This window comes from Orcinus orca, chromosome 5 (genome assembly GCF_937001465.1).
Source record: "Orcinus orca chromosome 5, mOrcOrc1.1, whole genome shotgun sequence".
Lineage (NCBI taxonomy): Eukaryota > Metazoa > Chordata > Mammalia > Artiodactyla > Delphinidae > Orcinus > Orcinus orca.
Window position 1 is genome coordinate 89,566,411 of NC_064563.1, and position 21,884 is coordinate 89,588,294.

Here is a 21,884-nt window from a genome sequence, read left to right on the forward strand (position 1 = left end):
AAAATTGTACCTTTCCAAGAATTTGTCCATTTTTTCATGGTTGTCCATTTTATTGGCATATAGTTGTTTGCAGTAGTCTCTTATAATCCTTTGTATTTCTGTGGTGTCAGTTGTGATTTCTCCTTTTTCATTTCTAATTTTATTGATTTGTGTCCTCTCCCTTTTTTTCTTGATGAGTCTGGCTAAGGGTATATCAATTTTGTTTATCTTCTCAAAGAACCAGCTTTCAGTTTTATTGATCTTTGCTATTGTTTTCTTCATTTCTATTTCATTTATTTCTGCTCTGATTTTTATGACTTCTCTCCTTCTACTGACTTTGGGGTTTCTTTATTCTTCGTCCTCTAGCTGCTTTAGGAGTAGGGTTAGATTGTTTATTTGAGATTTTTCTTGTTTCCTGAGGTGAGATTGAATTGCTGTAAACTTCCCTTTTAGAACTGCTTTTGCTGTGCCCCATAGGTTTTGGGTCGTCATGTTTTTGTTATTTGTTTTTATGTATTTTTTTTTTATTTCTTCTTTGATTTCTTCAGTGATCTCTTGCTTATCTAGTAGCACACTATTTAGCCTCCATGTATTTGTGGTTTTTTTCAGTTTTTTCCTGTATCTGATTTCCAGTCTCATAGTGTTGTAGTCAGAAAAGATGCTTGATATGATTTCAATTTTCTTAAATTTTCCGAGGCTTGATTTGTGACCTAAGATGTGATCTATCCTGGAGAATGTTCTGTGTGCACTTAAGAAGAAAGTGTATTCTGCCACTTTTGGGTGGAATGTTCTATAAATATCAGTTAAATCTATCTGGTCTATTGTGTCATTTAAAGCTTCTGTTTCCTTATTTCTTTTCTGTTTGGATGATCTGTCCATTGGTGTAAGTGGGGTGTTAAAGTCCCCTACTATTATTATGTTACCGTCAATTTCCCCTTTCATGGTTATTATCATTTGCCTTATGTATTGAGGTGCTCCTATGTTGGATGCATAAACATTTCTAATTGTTATATCTTTTTCTTGGATTGATCCCTTGATCATTATGTAGTGTCCTTCCTTATCTCTTGTAACAGAGATAAGGTCTCTGTTAGTCTTTATTTTAAAGTCTGTTTTATCTGATACGAGTATTGCTACTCCAGCTTTCTTTTGATTTGCATGGAACATCTTTTTCCATCCCTTCACTTTCAGTCTGTATGTGTCTCTAGGTCTGAAGTGGGTCTCTTGTAGACAGCATATATATGGGTCTTGTTTTTGTATCCATTCGACCAGTCTGTGTCTTTTGGTTAGGACATTTAATCCATTTACATTCAAGGTTATTATCGATATGTATTTTCGTATTACCATTTTCTTAATTGTTTTGGGTTCGTTTTTGTGGGTCTTTTTCTTCTCTTGTGTTTCCCACCTAGAGAAGTTTCTTTAGCATTTGCTGTAAAGCTGGTTTGTTGGTGCTGAATTCTCTTAGCTTTTGCTTTTCTGAAAAGCTTTTGATTTCTCTGTCGAATCTGAATGAGATCCTTGCTGGGTGGAGTAATCTTCGTTGTAGGTTTTTCTCTTTCATCACTTTAAGTATATCCTGCCTCTCCCATCTGGCCTGCAGAGTTTCTGCTGAAAAATCAGCTGATAACCTTGTGGGGATTCCTTTGTATGTTATTTTTTGTTTTTCCCTTGCTGCTTTTAATATTTTTTCTCTGAATTTAATTTTTGTTAGTTTGATTGATGTGTGTCTTAATGTGTTTCTCCTAGGGTTAACCCTGTATAGGACTCTCTGTGCTTCCTGAACTTGGGTGACTATTTCATTTCCTATGTTAGGGAAGTTTTCCACTATAATCTCTTCAAATATTTTCTCACACCCTATCTTTTTCTCTTCTTCTTCTGGGACCCCTGTAATTTGAATGTTGGTGCATTTAGTGTTGTCCCAGAGGTCTCTGAGATTTTCTTTTCATTCTTTTATCTTTATTCTGCTCCTTGGCAGTTATTTCCACCATTTTGTCTTCCAGCTCACTTATTCATTCTTCTGCCCCAGTTATTCTGTTATTGATTCCTTCTAGTGTATTTTTCATTTCAGTTATTGTGTTGTTCATCTCTGTTTGTTTGTTCTTTAGTTCTTCTAGATCTTTGTTAAACATTTCTTGTATTTTCTCAATCCACGCCTCCATTCTATTTCTGAGATTCTGGATCATCTTTACCATAATTACTCTGAATTCTTTCTCAGGTAGGATGCCTTTTTCCTCTTCATTTATTTGGTCTTATAGGATTTTACCTTGCTCCTTCATCTGTGACATGTTTTTTGCCATCTCATTTTTTTTTTTTTTTTTTTTTAATGAGTGGGATTGTGTTCCTGCCTTACTGGTTGTTTGGCCTTAGGCTTCCAACACTGGAGCTTATAAGCTGTTGCTTAGAGCTGGGTCTTGGTGCCAAGATGAGGACCTCTGGGAAACCTCGCTCTGATGAGTATTCCCTCTGGTGTCTGAGGTTCTCTGTTAGTCCAGTGGTTCAGATTTGGAGCTCCCACTGCAGGAACTTCAGCCCTAACCCTGGCTTGTGAACCAAGATCCCACAAGCTGCGTGTGGGGCAGCAAAAAAAAATGGAGAACAATAACAAGTAAAAAATAAAATTAGACTAGGAAACAAACAGATATGTTAGAAAGAATATAAAAATAAAAATATAGATGAACCAACAACCAGAAGGTAAAAAAGAACCACAATAATAAGAAAGAGGAGGAGAAAAAAAAAAAAAAAAGGTGGAAAAGGCCTTGGCTGTGGAGGGCGGAGCCTAAGCAGGGGTAGGGTTTGGGCAGTGGGCAGGGCCTATGCTTAGGACCCACAGGGCTGGAAAAGGCTCTGGGAGGTGTGGGGGGTTGGGGCTTAGGCTCAACGGAACAGAGGAGCCCAGGCCTGCCTCCCGCCTGTAGTCTCAGAGGGCAGGGGACACCATGTGGGAGCCCAGCAGGCTTCCAGGGCCCAAGTGGGTGGGACCAACACCCTCTGCTCCTCTCCCACTCTGGATGGATGGATTTAATGATAATGTCCCTTTGTCCAGCACTGCCTGAATCTCCCTTTTTAATGTCAGACCTTCTTAAGGGCAGGTCTTATCAAATCTGGCCTGGCCCTGTCCTCAGCTCATAAATTAGTTCATAAATCATGGGTTTTAGGATCTCAAATGATAACGTGAAATAGTCTGCTGACACTCTGAAACCTTCTACCTTGGTGCTGTGAGAAGAGGTCTCTGTCCTGGTTCAGCTACATACCTGATAGCTGAATTTTTTTTCCTGGAGCCCTTACCTTGTTCTCAGTCTTTCTAAAATATCTAAGCAACATCTTACCCTTTGGAATTCTCATGCAGAGTGAATCAATTTCATGGTTTTCTACCTAAGTACAGAGATTAAGGTAGACTCTTCCCCACACCCAACAAGGAGTTTCTGCTGTAACAGAGTCCTATTAAGAGATTTAGACAAAATGTACCAGCCAGACCATGCAGCATTTTTCACAAGGGTGAAGAACTTTAGTTACCAAGACATTGGTTTCTGATTCTTATCAAAGGACTAAATTATTGCTGACTTCATATAATAAACTGGGAAGTATTTTGGTCTCTTCTATTTTCAGAAATATTTTGTGTAGAATTAGTATTATTTCTTCCTTAAATGTTTGCTGGAACTCACCAATGAAGTATCTGGGCCTGTAATTTTCTTAGTGGAAAAATTTTTAACTGTGAAGTCAATTCCCTTAATAAATAGAGGGTTGTCTTTTCTTTATTAAGTTTTGTAACTTTGTATCTTTCATAGAAATTATACATTTCTTCTAAATTGTAAAATTTGTTGACATAACTCTGTAGGATCTATTTTAATTCCTGATACTGAAGATTTGTATTGTCTCTCTTTTATTTCTTGATTGGTCTAGCTAGGAGTGCATCCATTTTGTCGATCTTTTCAAAGAATAAGGTTTTGGCTTTGATAATTTTTCTATTGTTTTGTTGCCTTTTTATTTCATTGAGTCTTGCTTTCATTTTTATTATTTACACTAATTCTATTAATTATTTTTTTATTATTTTATTTTTATTATTTATTATTTTTATTTCCTTTCTTCTACTTACTCTGAGTTTTGGGGTTTTTTGCTTTTCTTTTTCTAGTTTCTTGAGGTGGAATGTTAGGTCATTGATTTTTGAGTTTTCTTATATATGTACTAAAAGCTATAAATTTCCCTCTAAGCATTGCCTTAGCTGTATCCCACACATTTTGGTGTTATATTTTAATTATCATTTACTTTGAAATGTTTTATAATTTCTTTAATAATTTCTCCTTGACCCATACATTATTTTTAAGTGTGTTTTTTAATTGCCAAATGTCTTCTGTAATTTAATTTACTACTGTTATTATCAGAGAATATGCATATTTTGTATTATTTCAATCTTTTAAAAGCTATTAAAACTTGTCTTATGTTCCAGCAAGTGATCTCTCTTGGTAAATGGCCCATGTGCCTTTGAATGTGTAGGTGTAGTGTTTTTTAAATATCAGGTGGGTATGTTTGATAGTGTTTTTCAGATCATCATATCTTATGGAGTTTTTGACTGGTTGTTCCATCAGTTGATGAAAGATGTGTATTACTATAATATTAACTAAGTAGACTGTGAGAAGTAAAGGATAAATATTATAATCTCTGAAGCAATTATTTAAAAAGCAAACAAAGAAAAGTAGTTAAAAAGCTAACAGAACTTAAAATGGAATTTTAAAGAATAAATAATCTAGAAGAATAACAATAAATGGTCTAACAGAAAATAGGAAAGAAGAAATAGAGGGAAAATGGAAGAGTGGGAAGTGCACAAACAGAAAATAATTAAATGTTAGATCAAAATCCAACTATACCAATAATTATATTAAATATTAATGGACTAATAAGTCTTGTAAAAAGGTACAGATTATCAGAATGGGTAATAAAAGCAAGAACCCACTATATGATATATGAGACACACGTTAAGTATTATGATACAAATAGGTTAAAAGTAAATTGATGGAAAAAGATATAGTAGGCGTACAGTAAGCATTTGAAGGCTGGAGTGACTATATTAATATCAGATAAAATACATTTCAAGACAAAGAGTACTATCTGTGACAAAGAAGTACATTTCATGATGATAAAAGGAGCAATACATTAGGAAGACATAACTATCATAAATATGTATGCATCTAATAACAGAGCATCATAATACATGAAGAAAAATAGAATTAAAGGGAAAACTAAATAATTCCAAAATTGTAGTAGGAGAACAGTCTGGTACTCCATCATGGTTACTTCACCATGGCCAAAATGGAAGTCCCAATTATTAAATTTTGTATGTTGTTTTTGTATGTAGTAACGATGCAAAACTCTTTTAAAAATTGTAATAATTATAGGGAGTCCTTATGGATGTTCTATGTGCACAGTCACATCATTTGCAGACTTCCTCATTGTGTTCCCAATCTCACAAAGGAGGTGGAGGTAAACAAGGACCAGAGAGGCAAGCTGTATTTGTAGGAGGCAGCCTGCCTCTGTGGCAGCTGGTGAGGAGAGGCACCGCAGCTTCATATTTCTATTGGCTAGAGAGAAGAAAAAGCGGAGTAAACTCACCTATAAAATCCTGGGTCAGGGACTTCCTTGGTGGTCCAGTGGGTAAGACTCTGTGCTCCCAATGCAGGGGGCCTGGGTTTGATCCCTGGTTGGGGAACTAGATCTCACATGCACGCCAAAACTAAGAAGTCCGTGTGCCACAACTGAGTCTCCATGTTGCAACTAAGAGCCCACATGCCGCAACCGAAGATCCCGCATGCTGCAGATAAACATGCCGCAATGAAGATCTTAATTAAGATTGCCACAATTAAGACCTGGTGCAGCCAAAATAATTAATTAATTAATTAATTTGTAAAAATCCTTGGTCATAAAACAAACTTTCATCTGGCTCTTTTTGAGATCTGTGGCTATGGTGTCTCCTCGCCTTGGTTACCTCCCTTTGCTTCCTCCTGCACCCATCCTTGTTCAGTGTCCACTAATTTTGCCAGCCCTTCCACCAGCCAGCCCTGCCATCCCTTTCTGATTTGAGGTTTTAGCAGCTTCTAGTTCTACAAAAAATGACATTTGTAATTTTGGCTTTCATTTTCAATGTTGATTTTAGATTATTTCCAAGAATAGAAAGACAAATGCTGATTTGTACATCAAACCATAATCCTTCCATCTGTCTATCTTGGGATTATAAAAAGTATAGAAATCTTTGTTGTCACCAAGTTGCTAAGATCTGCTGCTTTGCCAGTCTGATTAAATGTGTCTACTTCCTGTTAAATTCGTTTTTTTCCAAACTCCACTTTTCCTTTCAGTGGCACAACCCTTCAACCAGGCTCAGAATATTCATTTTTAGAAAAATGATTTACTCCCCTTCATTCGTATTCACTTCTGATTCCTTTATCAGTGATTCCCTCATCCTAGCTGGCAGCCTGAACTCATCTAATGGCAGTTTGAACTCTGTTCCCAGAGAGAGGCAGGCCAGCAGATAATATCCCAATCTTGAGATGGGGATATAGTGTTTGATTGCAACAGTCACAAGAAAGAGCTAAGAAATCTGTTAAATGGTATTACTGGAGAGTATTTACCCAGGGCTCTCCCCTAGGGGAGTTCAAGAAGTGGGCCCCATATAGGTGTCCAGGATTATTTTCTTTCCATCCAAGTGCATGAATCCTACAGAACCCTGTCCTCTTATTCTGCTAATTGGATTGGCCCAGCTTTCTCACCTCATTCAAGTTAGTCTTGGGCCTTGTTCCTCTTCTTTTAGCCTCATCTCAGATAGACCGACTAGGTGGTTCTACTCTGTTTCTGACATACTTACCATTTCTGCCTTACTATTCTGAAAGTTCATCCAGCCCTTTCACCTGCTGGACATGGTATATGTGAACCATAGCCATGTTTGGACTTCATCTGAATGTTGGCTTATACCTAGATCTATTCTACTCCCATTCCAATTCTTTTTCTCTTCTAGCTTGTCCTGAAGCAAATAGTCTGATGTATTCCTAGGATATCATTCAGACATAGTCATACCCAGAGGAGTTTATTCTTGAATATGCGTTATCTTTGACATAAAAGGTCCTTATAAATAACGTGTTGTTCAAGTGAAATTGAATTGAAAAAATGATAGCAACATACTAGCCAATCTTTTTTTCTTTATCCTTTACTTTCTTGTAAGTGTGCAGTGGTAGGAAATAGACTGCAAATGAAGTGAAAATGGAGATTTACTCACAGGAAAAGCTTTAAAAATTTTTTGTAAAGCTGCAAGAGTGACCAAATAAAATGATTTTTGTAGCAATTTTTGAGTTTAAAATTCATTCAGTTTAGAGCACAAACGAATTGGAAGTATTAGGTCCTTTGGAAATAAGAAATGTTTAATTCAAATTTCGAAATTATTTAATGTTTAAGACAATGTTTAATTCAAATTTAGAAATTATTTAATTCAAATTTAGAAATTATTAAAACAAATTATTTTGTATAGCCGCTATGAAAGAGGATTACAAATCTGTTGAAGATACCACAGGCGAAACATTTACTGAAGGGGAAGAGTCATATTTAGGGGATGATGAATCCTATGTGGAACATTTGGAAGGAAGTTCAAGTTCATCTCAAGATGATTATGTGGAAAGCATTGGAAGTAAGTATTACTGGTTTTCTATTAGTACTCGTCACTGTTTTAACTGAACAGTTGTAAATCCATAAAAGAAATGGTTGCAGGAAGTGTGGAGGTGATAAAAGAAAGGGCATCAAACATATCCTGATAGGGTGCTTTAGCAGCTCTGGAGTTGTGTATTCTGAGTATCACATACTCTCATACTGGGTTTTTCTGGGGAGTGGGATTGTCTAAGGAGTGATCTATCCCACATTAGTGAGACTAACTCTCCCTTAGAACTGACCGTGCGCTGTTCTTTGAGACTGCCGGAACCATGCAGGGCTAGGCGTTCACCCCAATGCACACAGGCGCGTTGCCTCTGCTTCCATGCTCACTTGTGGGTGGCATCCTATGTCCAGGCCAGAAGTAGTAGTTACTGCTAGAGTATTATGGGCTACGTACATTCCTCCTGTCTTCATGAAATACGATTTTAGGATTGACCAGACACTCTTCTTAGTTAAAATATTTTTAATTTTTTAGAATCTCAGTACATGGAAACTCCTGTCCCAGATGCAGAAGAGGCAGAGGAGGAAGTTAAGAAGAAAATATCAGAAAGCTTCTTCTATGATTATATGGAGCTGGCTTCGATGCCTTTTGTGACTCCGGATTCAGACATACCGCTGGATCTTCTTACACTTGTGTATCCACTCCAGTTACATATGTATAATCTTGGAATTTCAGCTTTTTAGGTCAGGGGTTGGCAAACTGCAGCCCATGGACCAAATCTGGCCTCTGGCCTTTTTCCCTAAATAAAGTTTTATTGGAACACAGCAATACTCATTCATTTACATGAAGTCTATGACTGCCATCACACTACAAGGGCAGATTTAAGTAGTTACAACAGAAATCATCTGGCTCACAAAGCCTAAAATATTTACTACCTGGCCCTTTACAAAAACAGTTTGCCAACCCCTATCTTAGGTAATTCTAAGAAGCTTAAGATAGATATGCTTGATCTTAATTTAAACTAAGCTTTTGTTAGCTTTTGTTAGATGCCAAATAACCATAAAGAGATATAATGCTTTTCTGGCTGTCCTTTCAGGAGATGTGATGTGAAGGAGACCAGGAGGCCTCTTATCCCCATTTATCTCTACCAGATTGGCACCCCTTTTTCAATGCCTGTTAAGTTAAAATCATTGATCTCCCTGCTTGAAACGCTGACATGGCCATTGTCAGGCATTACTGCTTTCGCATTATTTACCAGATGAGCTACAGAGAAGACAGCCCTGAGGAAGTGGGCACAATATAACCCATTTTAATAGAAGAATAAAATTCTGTGAAGAAAAGTAAAAGTGGGATGATTAACAAGGGGATTTAGGGTTTGCCATCACTTTATGATGTTAGGTTTGTGAGGTGCTAGTTAGAAGACAATTTCCATTAAGGCCCTTGATTAGCAATTTAGCATGCCTACCCTCAGAAGGGCAGTGGTTATGACCGCATGGCCCAGACACTGACTGGCCCCTTATAAAAGGGGTGCTGAGAGGGGAAGGGCAGTGTACTTCCTGACCCAGTTTTGCTTTTTATGTAAAAATAGATCATGTTATTGTTATTATATCTTCTAACTTTATTTCGATCCCAGGTGTAACTAAAACTAATTCACCCTGAAATTTGTAACCTGGAGTTTTCTCTCTTGAGGGCCTTTTTTTTTCCTTTGTGGCCTTTGGACAGGTTACTGATAAAAGTTATGCAGTTGGCCTTCTAGTCGATTTTTTTCAAATGAAGTGGTTTATTAGTCACCTAGAAGCTTTTCCTGAAATGCACGTGCTCTGATAGCTTCCTGGACCTACTGCATTATTTCCACGTGGAGAGGGGCTTGGGTATATATGTACTCTGAAAAAGCTTCTCGGGTAATTTTGATTGTGCTGCCTTCTCCCAGCTCTCAACACTGGGGATTTGGTGCTTCTGAATACAAGGATCTCTGTATTAGAGAGATATGCCTAGCCTGTAAATAAGGGAGTCAGAGCGATCTTGACGTTTGGCTCAGTGCATGAATCCTTTCTACTCATGCTGGAGGAGTGGCTGTATAAGCTGTGGACTTGAACACTTTCAAAACCAGGGCAATCACAAAGCAGCTTATCCCATTTTTGAATAGCTTACATTATTAGAGAGCTCCTCCAGGCCTTGACTTACAATCTGCCTTTCTGGACTGTCCTGCGTTAGACTTAGTCCTACTCTCTAGAGATGAAAAAATATAATCTCTATTTCTTGTGAGAAGCTGTAAGAAGTCTGCTCTCGTGTATCCCCATATACCCTTTTAATTCTTCATCTACTTCAGTTTTAACATGTGTGTCTTCTAAATCAATCAAGAAAGTATAATTTATAAAATATCAGCTAAACCACAGCATAATTTGTAGAAGACACTAAACAGCACTTAAGACAGTGTTTAAACACCACTTTAAAGTGGAGGTTCTAGATGGACATGGGCAAACAGCGAAGGCCCTGGGCCTCTGATAGGAAGTTAAGAATAGGTGCCAAAAGGGAGGATGAGATAAAACAGAAGGGAGATGAAGGTACGTCAGAATACATTTTAACATTTTCAGAGCCCTGCTTAGCGACTGCCTTGTCCTCTGGGGTTAAAAGGGAAAGATCAGACTCTAGTTATTCATTCATTCATTCATTCAACCGAATAGGCTCAAGACTCTGTGGTAGGCGTTCCAGGAAACAGATGAATGAGAAGCAGTCTCTGCCCTCAAGCAGGTTGTGATTGATTTAGAGGGAAGGTGTTTGGCAAGCTACAATCTAACCCATTTCTGCATTTGAAAGGGCCTTCAATCAAAACAGCAGCAAGTGAGAGGGAGTTTCCCCCCTGAAATTACAGATGATAATATTAGATAAATGATCATGTCTCCGATTCCCTGCTGTCATCCAAGTTAGTGAAGGGATGGTAGCCCGCTTCTACCCTCATAGTTAGACATTCTTCTAGCCCTTTAGAGTATTACACTGGCACCTGGGAAAAGGGAAAGGAGAGAAGGAAGAAGGAAAGGTGAGAACGGCAGTTTAGGGAGAGGGAAGGCAAAACTTCCTGCCCCATACCAGGCTCTGTAAAGATAAGGGGCTGTAGACCCTACTCTTTATTTGTGAGGTGGCCCCAGGTATTCTCCATGAGGGCAGAATAGCTTCATCTAGATCTTGGATCACATATTCATTTGCATTTCTATATAAGATTCAATTTTAGGCGTTAATGTCTTTTAAATTTATAAAATTCCTTTTTCTTGTACAAATGCCCTGAAATGTTCTCTCTCTCTTTTTTCAATTTAACTATGAGGCAGTGAGATAGGTATAGTTACTTGTAGTTAGCTATAATTTATATATTCTTCACAATTCAAATTGCATTAATTAAAATTTGCTCTTCCTTTTTTACATTTGACATATCGTTCTTGTTAAAAGTTTTGTATAATTTCTTTCTCTGAAAATATTTACTTACAAATAAGGGGAATCGTCTAAAATCAGACTGAAAAAACAAAACAAAAACAAGGGCTCAAGAAATAAGGATTGCTCCAGTGATCCTTCAACTTTTGTGTTCAGCAACGAATTCTTGGAAAATAAGAATATATCTACTTAAGATACACTACATAATATATTTCTTTGGCAAACTATAATTTTTTAATAGGTTGATCTCATTTAATTATTACACTTATATCTTGGGTTATATTAATTTGAGCTTGAACGTAATAACAAAGTACACTTAAAAAATGTTTTATAGCTCAGTTTTTTAAATCTCTGTTTTGAATTGATGCAGTTTTACTCTATAGCATAAACGCACACACACGTATATACTCATCTGCACACCCGTACATCCTAATGATCTTGAAAAGGAAATGTTAGCCTATTTATTTTATATACTTATATATTATGTATTATTTAGTCAATTTTTATAATTTTCATATGATTAAATTTCAATTATATTTATGTGAATTTATTACAGTAGTCATATTGTCACTGGTGTGTCAGAATTTCACAAACATGTCAGAATTTTAAACATCTTGTCTTTCAGCATCAAGGAAGAGGCCTACATGATCCTTTTACTATGTTCAGTCAACAAACTGGACAGGCTTTGGGAGTACAAAGATGGCAAAGACAGACTTTCTCTCACATTATAATGTGATTTAGTTTTAGCAGGAGAGAGGAAAATGAAATTATTTAGGGGACTACTTTACTCTCTATAGTATCCAAATAGAAAGTTTATTTTTTATTGCAAACAAAACTAATGTGCTTTCAGGGTTTTCCTAGGAAAACTAAAAGACTGAATCAGAGTATGAGAATTTTCACCTAATTTAAAAACAAGATTACATTAGTAATACAGTAAATAACTCTAAGTTTCAGCATAAAATTCAACTACTTCAACCCTGGATCTTTATCTAACTAAGGGTATGGGTTTTAAAAATATATTCATTTCATTACTTTTCCCCTCTCTAGGATGGTTATGTTGTTTCACTGGTTTTCCTTTGCAACTTTCCCTCAGACATTCCTTTGGTTATGACTGCAGAAAGCGGGCCAACCTACAACTTCTGGACAGCAATATGGTGTTGTACGTAGCTGGGAACCAGCTGATCCTTCTGAATTTGAAAACCAAGGAACAGACCTACCTGAGAAGTAGCAGTGGCAGGGGAATTGGTGTCATTGGGGTATGCCTTTAGTAACTTAGAAAACAAAAATCCATCCATGTGTTTGTTCTGTGGACCAGCCAGGCTGTGAGGAGGGATTACATGAGATGCACAGCAGTCTTTATTCTAAGGCATTTTCAATTCACGATGACAATCACTACGTTCACTGACATTAGCTCCATGCAATATTATAATATTATATTAATAATATTATCATCTCATTTTGCAGATAAGGAAACTGGGGCTAATAGAGGTTGAGTGACTTTCCCATAGTCATGCAGGTTTTTCACAGTAAATGCTATGTTGCTATTCTGCAAAAATACTGAAATGAATAACACAAATGATAATTCACATAATAACTAAAGCTAAGTGCCAGATAAAAGAGTTGAACATTAGGAAATGAAGCATAAATTGTACATTCGGTCGTTTCAAGCAGTTGACAAAAAGATCTGTGTGTGATTTCAAGTCTGTCTCTTCATTCCTCCTCAGGTGTCTGTCTCCGTCAGTCGTTTTCTTTCTTGTATCTTCAGCCTTTACTTCCTTAGGCATCCTCAGCATAAAAGCATACTAAATCAACTTGTTCTCATTTTAAAAGGCCCCTCTCTGGGAATTCCCTGGTGGTTCAGTGGTTAGAACTCCACGCTTCCACTGCAGGGGGCGCGGGTTCAATCCCTGGTCGGGGAATTAAGAAATCGCAAGTCGTGTGCACGGCCAATTAAAAGAAAAAAAGAGGCAAAACCAAAAAGCTAGGTATATATACACAAGTACATGCTACGGTGGCACTAGCTGTTGCAAATATTCACAGGCCCGACATGAAGGCTCTGTGGAGGAAGTCGGTCGGGACCATCTCAAAGTACCATGAGCCCTGAGGTCCCCCCGCATCTGCAGAGGACTGAGCAATATCTAGCCTGCTCATTTTTCTATCACTTTGTGACCAATGATAGTTTTGAAATGTCCGTTTTTCTATTTTGTGTCACGATAATTTGGTTTGAGGTCAGTAGTTAGGGGTGTAGTGTGAACAAGAATGCTAACCCTAAACCTCACCCTCCTGGACCCTGAGCACTTGTGTGTCGGTGGGGCTCTTCTCTGTGTGTGCTGGGGCTTGCTGGTGTCCAGACAGTGACAGGGACCTTCCTCCACTGCCCATGTCACTTCAATTTTTCTGAAATAGTTATCCATTTGTGGATGAGAAATGCTCTTGTGAGGCTATGAGAAAGCCATGAGAAATGTGGTTTGGGGGATATAAGCTCTCTTCCAGAAAAGACAGGGTGAATTTATGTGTTGAGTGTAAAGTAGACGTCTTGCTTGTTCTAGCTCTCCATTAAAAATAAAGCAAAACACCAAACGCAGGGTAAGCAATTCATCTAACTTAGTTGTTCTCAAAGAGTGGTCCCCAGATTCAGCATCACCAGCATCACCTGGGAAATTGGTAGAAATGTAAATGCAGAATATCAGGTCCCAGCCCCAATTTACTGAATCAGAAACTCTAGTGTTAAAGCTTGCAATCTGTGCTTTAATAAGCCCTGCCTGTGATTCTGATGCCTGCTAAAGATTGGGAACCACTGTTCTAGCTCTTCTGATGGCAATTAAAAAAAATTGTAGAGTTAAGACATGACTCTCTTAATGAAAGTAAAACTTAAAATGAGTATTCTTCTAGTTTTCAGTTTAAATTATATCCATTGTCAAGTATTTATTAGATGCCCAGTTTTGAGTTTTCTATTAGAGTGGATCCTAATAAACAAATTATAAAGTAACAGATGCTAAATACTGTATTAACTGAGTGATTTATATGATAATCTCCCTTTCGGTGCTTTAGTGAGGTTTTATCTTTTATAGGTTCACCCCCAAAAAACTTACTTCACAGTAGCAGAAAAAGGAGTTTTCCCCAAGATTATCATTTATGAATATCCTTCTTTGAGGCCCTACAGAATACTTCAAGGTGAGTCTAGTAGAATCTTTAAAATATCTCACGTTTAAGGTTAACAACATTTTGAAGATGTAACATTATTGTAGCAGTCGGGGTCCTCCAGAGCAACACAGCTGGTGGGAGATAGATGAGAGATTTATTTGAAGGAACTGGCTTATGTAATTACGAGGGCTGGCAAATCTGAAGTTTGTAGGGCAGGCTAGCAGGCTGGAAATTCTTGGGAAGGAATTGATTCTACCTCTAAGGGCAGAACTTCTGCTTCCTCAGGGAAACCTTAGTTCTGCTTTAAGTGCTTTCAGCTGATGGGATGAGGCCCACCCAGGTTACCAAGGATAATCTTAACTGATTATAGATGTTGACCACATCTACAAACTATCTTCACAGCAACATCTAGATTAATGTTTAATTGAATAACTGGGTACTATAGCCCAACCAAGTTGACACATAAAATTACCATCACAATTATCTTACAATTCTGTTTTCCATATAATTAATTTCAGTAGTCAATTTTTAAAAAAGATTTTATTTTTCAGAGCAGTTTTTAGGTTTACAATAAAATTGAGAGGAAGTTTCAGAGATTCCCACATACCCTCTCCCCTCACCCATGCTTAGCATACTCATTATCAACATAACTCATCAGAATGGTACATTTTTTACCAAGGATGAGTCGATGTTAACAGTCACAATTACCCAAAGTCCGTAGTTTCCCTTAGGGCTCACTTGTGGTGTTCTGTATTCATTTAGACAAATGTATAATGACATATATCCATCATTATAACATCATTCAGTATTCTGAATAGGAGTTTTCCCAAAGGCTGTCCTAAATATCGTCTGTGCTCTGTCTATTCATAACTGCCCTACCCTCTCTGGCAACCACTGATCTTTTATTGTCTCCATAGTTTTGCCTTTTCCAAAATGTCATAGAGTTGGAATTATACAGTACGCAGCCTTCTCAGATTGGCTTCTTTCACTTAGTACTATGCATTTAAGCTTCCTCCTTGTCTTTTAATGGCTTGATAGTCCATTTCTTTTTAGTGCTCAATAATATTCCATTGTCTGGATGTACTACATCTTATGTATCCGTTCACCTATTAAGGGGCATTTTAGCTGCTGTCATTCATTTCAGTTACATATAAGCTTATATATAAGCATTCATTTCACTTACATAACACACACACAGACATAAGCATACATAATCAAATACATTATTGCTTTTATTTTGAACAGTTATCTGTTACATCAATCAAGAATAAGAAAAATAAAAGTTTTATTTTACTTTCATTTACTCCTTTGATTCTCTTCCTTTATGTAGATCCAAGTTTCTGACCCATATTATTTTCCTTCTTTCTAAAGAACTTCTTTTAACATTTCTTGCAAGGCAGGTCTGGCAACAGATTCCCTCAGTGTTTGTTGGTCTGAGAAAGTCTTTATCTGTCACCTTTTTTTTTTTTTTTTTTGCGGTACGCGGGCCTCTCACTGTTGTGGCCTCTCCCGTTGCGGAGCACAGGCTCCGGACGCGCAGGCTCAGCGGCTATGGCTCACGGGCCCAGCTGCTCTGCTCCGCGGCACGAACCCTCGTCCCTGCATCGGCAGGCGGACTCTCAACCACCGGGGAAGCCCTATCTGTCACCTTTGAAGGATAATTTTTCAGGGCGCAGAATTCTAGGTTAGTGTTTTTTAGGTAAGATTTTTGTCCCCCCTCTTTTTCTTTTTTCCCCAGTATTTTTTTTCTTTATCTTTCATTTTCTGTAGTGTTTCTGGGCATTTATCCTGGTTGGTGAGCTCTGAGCTTCCTGGATCCATGGTTTGGTGTGTGACATTAATTTGGGAAATTTCTCAGTCATTGTTGGTTTAAATATTTCTTATGTTCCTCTTTCTTCTCCTTCTGGTATTCCCACCACACATACATTACACCTTTTGTATTTGTCCCACAGCCCTTGGATATTCTGTTCTGTTTTTATCAGTCTTTGTTCTCTTTGCTTTTTGGTTTTTGAAGATTCTATTGAGATATCCTGTAGCTAAGAGTCTTTCCTCAGCTGTGTCCAATCTAGTAATGAGCCCATCAAAAGCATTCTTCATTTCTGTTACAGTGTTTTGTTTTTTTTTTATCTCTAGCATTTCTTTTTGGTTCTTTCCTTAGGATTTCCATCTCTCTGCTGACATTGCCTATCTGCTCTTATATGTTGTCTACTTTATCTGTTAGAGCCCTTAGTATATTAATTATAGTTGTTTTAAATTCCCAATATGACAATTCCAACATCTATGCCATGTCTGGTTGTGCTGCATGCTTTGTGTCTTCAAACTGTCTTTTTTTGCTTTTTGGTATGCCTTGTAATTTTTTCTGGGTAGCCAGACATGATGTACTGGGTAAAAAGAACTGCCTTAAATAGGACTTTAGTCACCTGGTGGTAAGGTGTGGGGCAGGGGAAGCATTCTCTAGTCCTGGGATTAGGTCTCAGTTTTTTGGTGAGCCTATGCCTCTGGACTGTGAACTTCACAAATGTTTCTCAGCATTTTTCTCCCCTCTTAGGTAGGACAGGACGGCTAGAGTGGGCTGGGTTGGATATTTCCTTCTCCAGGTCAGTTAAGCTCTGATAACATTCCAGCCTCAGGCTCTGGTTAATTAGTTTCCCCTGAGGGCAGACCTTATTAAGAAGAACAGAGGCTCTCGGGTATTTCAAAATGGTTCCTTTTCCCCTCCTTCTGTTGGAAGCCTGGGGGGATTTTTCTAGATGTTTTTACTTTAGGAATCTGGTCAACTCCTGGAGGTAAATCTCACAATATTGTTGGGGCCACCTTATGACTGGGTCCCCCTGGAGTTTTTAATTCTCAGACTTGTCCACACTGAGCCTCCAGCAATTCGTCAGTTAGAGTTCATGTTTTACTTCACCGGCAGTGGTTCCTTGAGCTGTTCTGGCTGTTGCTGCTTGGAAGCCTCTGCTCTGGTGAGTTGCAAATCCCTGTATTTACCTGGTGGTCTCTCCATTCTTGGGGGCAGGGGTTTGCCCTGGTTCCTTTCTTCTCGTATAGATGCAAGAAGAGCTGTTGATTTTTCAGTCTGTTCAGCTTTTTACTTGTTGTTAGGATGGAATGGTGATTTCTTAGCTCCTCACACGCATAAGCAGAAACCTGAAGTCATCAATTTTTATTTCGTGAAATTTTCAGTGACAGATTTTAAATTGATTTCTCTCTGCCGTCTAATATGCTTTTGTGTCACCCTTCCCCGCTTCATAAAGTAGAATGTATTCTCAAAGTGTTTTTCTCATGCAAAGTGTGATTAAGATTTCTTCACCCTCCCCCCTCCCCCCATATCATGTAGTTCATTCTACAGCCAAGGGTGATGAGTGATTTTGGAATTGTTTCTTTAGGGGAGTCTTGGCATTCTTCCACCAATGCACACCACTAAGGGTGCTCTCTCTCTCTTTTTAAAATTTTATTTATTTATTTATTTGTGGTACACGGGCCTCTCACTGCCGTGGCCTCTCCCGCCGCGGAGCAGAGGCTCCAGACGCGCAGGCCCAGTGGCCATGGCTCACGGGCCTTCTGCTCCGCGGCACGTGGGATCTTCCCGGACCGGGGCACGAACCTGCGCCCCCTGCATCGGCAGGCGGACTCTCAACCACTGCGCCACCAGGGAAGCCCTCTCTCCTTTTTTTAATTTAAATAATACACTTTTGAAAAGTAAGTGCTGTCCGTGTTCATTAGACTTGCATTCATCTTTTCATCCTTTCAGATGGGACTGATCTGGCCTATGCATATGTAGACTTTAACTGCGATGGTACCTTGCTGGCCTCTGTTGGTGGCAGCCCTGACTACACACTGACAATCTGGAATTGGAAAGAAGAGCAGCCCCTACTGAGGACAAAAGCTTTTTCCCAGGAAGTGTTCAAGGTTACTTTCAATCCTGAAGATGACGAGCAGCTTACTACATCGGGATCCGGCCACATCAAGTAGGTTACGTGACTGATACAGGTGCTAGTCATTTATTGTTAGGGTCTTTTCTAAGAGGATTGACCAGCTGGAGACATTTTTGCTGATGTTGTTAACATTAGGATAATTTTTAAATGTGTTATTTAAAAAACTAACTGTAGTGCAGCTTTTCTAGTTGGGTATGGAGATTTTATTACTGAAAACAGCATAGATAAAAGAAGGGCTTTTGAATTTTGCTTGCTGCCTTCTTGTAGGCTTCACTTCCTAAGAGAGTTTGTATAATGTCTTAGTAACATTGGCGTGCTGTGTCCAAGTTCATATTGAACTTTCATATCCACTGTTCAATGTGTTGTAGTGATACTGTGAGATGGATAAGTCATCTTGATGTCTCTGAACTCAGTCTTCACTTGTAGAATAAGAATTATAACAGAACCATTCCTGATGCAGGACCCTCAATACTAAATGGTAACAGAGCCTACTCTTGATCTCAGGTCTCTGGGTGTTTTCCACTATATTATACCCTTTGTTCTTTGTTCAGGATGGAATTGATTTTGTCCTTTATTTAACAACCTTCTAGCACTACTCTTTTTTTTTTTTTTTTTTTTTATTATTTTTCTTAAAATCACCTTTATTCCCACCACTAAAGAACAACTATTATTAACATTTTGTTAAATTTCCATTTGATCTCTTGTATTCCACAGTCGTAATACATTATCCTTTTTCACTCAGTTGTATTTATTTCCTATATCATTACAAACCTATTGTTGACATCGTTTTGATAACTAAGATTATATCATATTCTTAAGAAATTATTTGTTCAAGGGATTATGGCTTTGCTTTTTTTTTTTTTTTTTTGGTTATCAAATCTTTAGTCTACCTGGTCTCTTCACAGAATTTGATATCATTGTCTACCTATTCTTATCTTCCTTCTTTAAAGTATTTTTTTTTGTTTTTTTTGTTTTTTTTTAAACATCTTTATTGGAGTATAATTGCTTTACAATGGTATGTTAGTTTCAGCTTCACAACAAAATGAATCAGTTATATATACACATATGTTCCCATATCTCTTCCCGCTTGCGTCTCCCTCCCTCCCACCCTCCTCTAGCACTACTCTTGAGCTGCCCTTAACTTGATTCCCAGTGTCTCTTTATGAGAAAGGTTTTTTAATCTATCTTAAATTCTTTTCATTACAATTTAAGTCTGGTCCTTTTGAAATATAGAATAATTGAACAGATTTTTAAATCTTGGAATTGTCAACTAACTCTCTGCTGGCTATAGGTTAAAAAATTCTAATTTTTCCATTGTTTACTGGAGTGCATATTTTCTATGTGCTATGTCTTTGGGGAAAGATAGACCTTGAACAATTTCATGTGTGGTGTGCTGTAAAAGAAACAGAGGAAATGGAAACATGATCAGGGGACCTACAACAGCCTTGGAGAAGGGTGTTGGTCATTTAGGCTCTTGGCTTTATATTATTGGCTTGTTGATACTGTCCATTATCTATTCTACATCCAGTTGGTAGGCCAGATTCTTTCATTTTTCTACATGGTTTTTCATCATTCTGACTATTCATTTGTTTAGATTATGAATAAGAAAATATTAGTAACTTAACATCTATTGACTTTATGTGCTAGGCACTGTTCTAAAAGAGTTTTTCAACAATTTCATGAGGTTGGTGCAAATAATATTCTCAGTTTACACACGAGCGAATGAAAGTACAATGTGATCAAGAAAATCACTCAAAGTTACACAACAAGTAAATTAGAACTTTTGGAAAACTTTTATATCCTCTAAAGTGGTACTGTGCAGTAGAACTTTCTGCTAGGGTGGGAGTGTTCTGTGCTGGCCAATCTAGTAGACAGTAGCCACATGTAGCTATTGAATACTTGAAACTGGTCAGTCTGAATGAAACACTGATGTTTAAATTTTATTTAATGTTAATTACTTTAAGTCTAAATTAAAATAGTCAAATGTGTGGCTATTGCATAGGAAAACACAACTCTAAAATGTAAGATCTGCAAAGGCATGGAATTTTTTCTTTTTGGACTATTTTGCTCGATGCCGAATTCATATTGCCTAGAAGTTTGCCTGACAGGTAGTTGATACTTAATACATTTTAATTGAATGAATGGATAAATGAAATAATATGTGACTATGAAATATGTAAGTGTTTGGGTGATATTAAAATTAATAAAATTTCTTTGAGGTACATTCAGGCTCTTATTTGTTGGCAGGTTCTGGGAAATGGCTCTAACATTCACTGGCCTCAAGCTTCAGGGTTCATTGGGTCGATTTGGCAAAACAGCCACTAATGATATAGAAGGTTACATGGAGCTCCCGGATGGGAAGGTGAGTACAGCTACTATTCTACAATAATGAAATTATTGAAATGAAGTGAAGTGATATATATATATGAAAGCAGTCTAAAAAGCACTGCCAGTATTGGCAATAACAGATACTATAATTGCAAATATAATGAGCTTTTAATTTTACCTTTTCAGATTATCAATTTTAATTCTGTGAAATTTTCATAATCCACATGTACATATCATTTTGTCTTTACTAAATATTATATACACATATAAAGTATGTGAACATTTTCATATATTCACATAGTACTGGTCACTTTTAACTATGTCATGGAGTTGCAACGTTTATAGTGTTTATCTTTCCCTTCTCTCTTCTTTGCCATGATCCTCCAAGAAGACTTACTGGGTCAAAGGTTATATACAGTCTTGTGGCTTTTGCTTTTATTACCAAATTATTGTTCAGGAAGATTGAGCCACTGTATAGTGACATCTACAACACTGCAATTTTAATCTGTTAGTTTCTTCTTCTTCTTATAAAATTTATAGACATATTGCCTATAGGATCAGTTCTCCATTAATATTGTATAAGGCTTCCTATTAGGACGAGTTATATAGTATTATTTGTGGTCATCTCAGTTATAAGTAAATGCCAACATACAAATATTACTCTGAGGAACCAAATGGTCTAGTGATTGCCTAGTGGAATATTCTTAATTTGAAATCATGGTGTATGGTAGGAAATAAAAAGGCTTGGGTGCTGGCTAAATTATAAATTATATATCCAAACCTATAAGATGATAATAAATCATTCCAGCTTCAAATTCTGTAAGAATTAAGCTAAAGATCATTAAAAACATGGTATGAGATATATCTGAAAAAGGTTCAGAAGAGTTTGTGTAGAGGTAGGGGAGAAAAGAACCCATTTTAAATGAAAGAGCCACAAAAGGAAATATTTAGAGTTAGGAGTAAATATTACATATTTAGAGGATTAATTGGAGTACTCATGTTGGGAAGGAGTGGGAAATGAGATTGAGAAGTATGGTGGGGCCCTAGTGTATGAGGACTGGAACAGCCAGGCGGAACTATTAGGTTCTGGAAGAGTAGAGTTGCAAATGAAAGAAGTTATATATAAATTTGGCCACAAATACCAAGCATATTAGAAGGGAAATGTGGAGTCAAGGAGATGAGCTCAGAAGGAAGATACTGCTTTTATGTAAGAAGAGAAAATGAGAGTCTGGACTCTACTCAGGACAAATGGAAGAGGGAAGCTAGACATGAGTGACATTTCAGAAAGAAATGACTTATAGGCTTTGGTGACTTTTGGTGGTTTTAGTTACTGGACAGAAAAAAAGAAGTCTAAGTAAAGACAAGTGGGCTGAGGCTTAATAGGTAAAATAGGTAGAATAGATAAGCATAGGTAGACTGGAGAAGTAGAAAAGACTGAGTCAGGTCATAAGTTC

General features: G+C 37.5%; 1 protein-coding gene across 1 annotated transcript in view; it reads left to right on the plus strand.

Moving 5' to 3' along the window:
• CFAP44 (cilia and flagella associated protein 44) overlaps positions 1 to 21,884 on the plus strand; it is a 137,620-nt gene that overhangs the window by 9,548 nt on the left and 106,188 nt on the right. The window contains exons 2-7 of the mRNA XM_004272091.4: positions 7,484 to 7,639; positions 8,135 to 8,294; positions 12,117 to 12,279; positions 14,095 to 14,197; positions 17,919 to 18,135; positions 20,350 to 20,464. Coding sequence (XP_004272139.2) covers positions 7,484 to 7,639; positions 8,135 to 8,294; positions 12,117 to 12,279; positions 14,095 to 14,197; positions 17,919 to 18,135; positions 20,350 to 20,464 — 914 coding nt within the window. The remainder of the gene's footprint in view (positions 1 to 7,483; positions 7,640 to 8,134; positions 8,295 to 12,116; positions 12,280 to 14,094; positions 14,198 to 17,918; positions 18,136 to 20,349; positions 20,465 to 21,884) is intronic.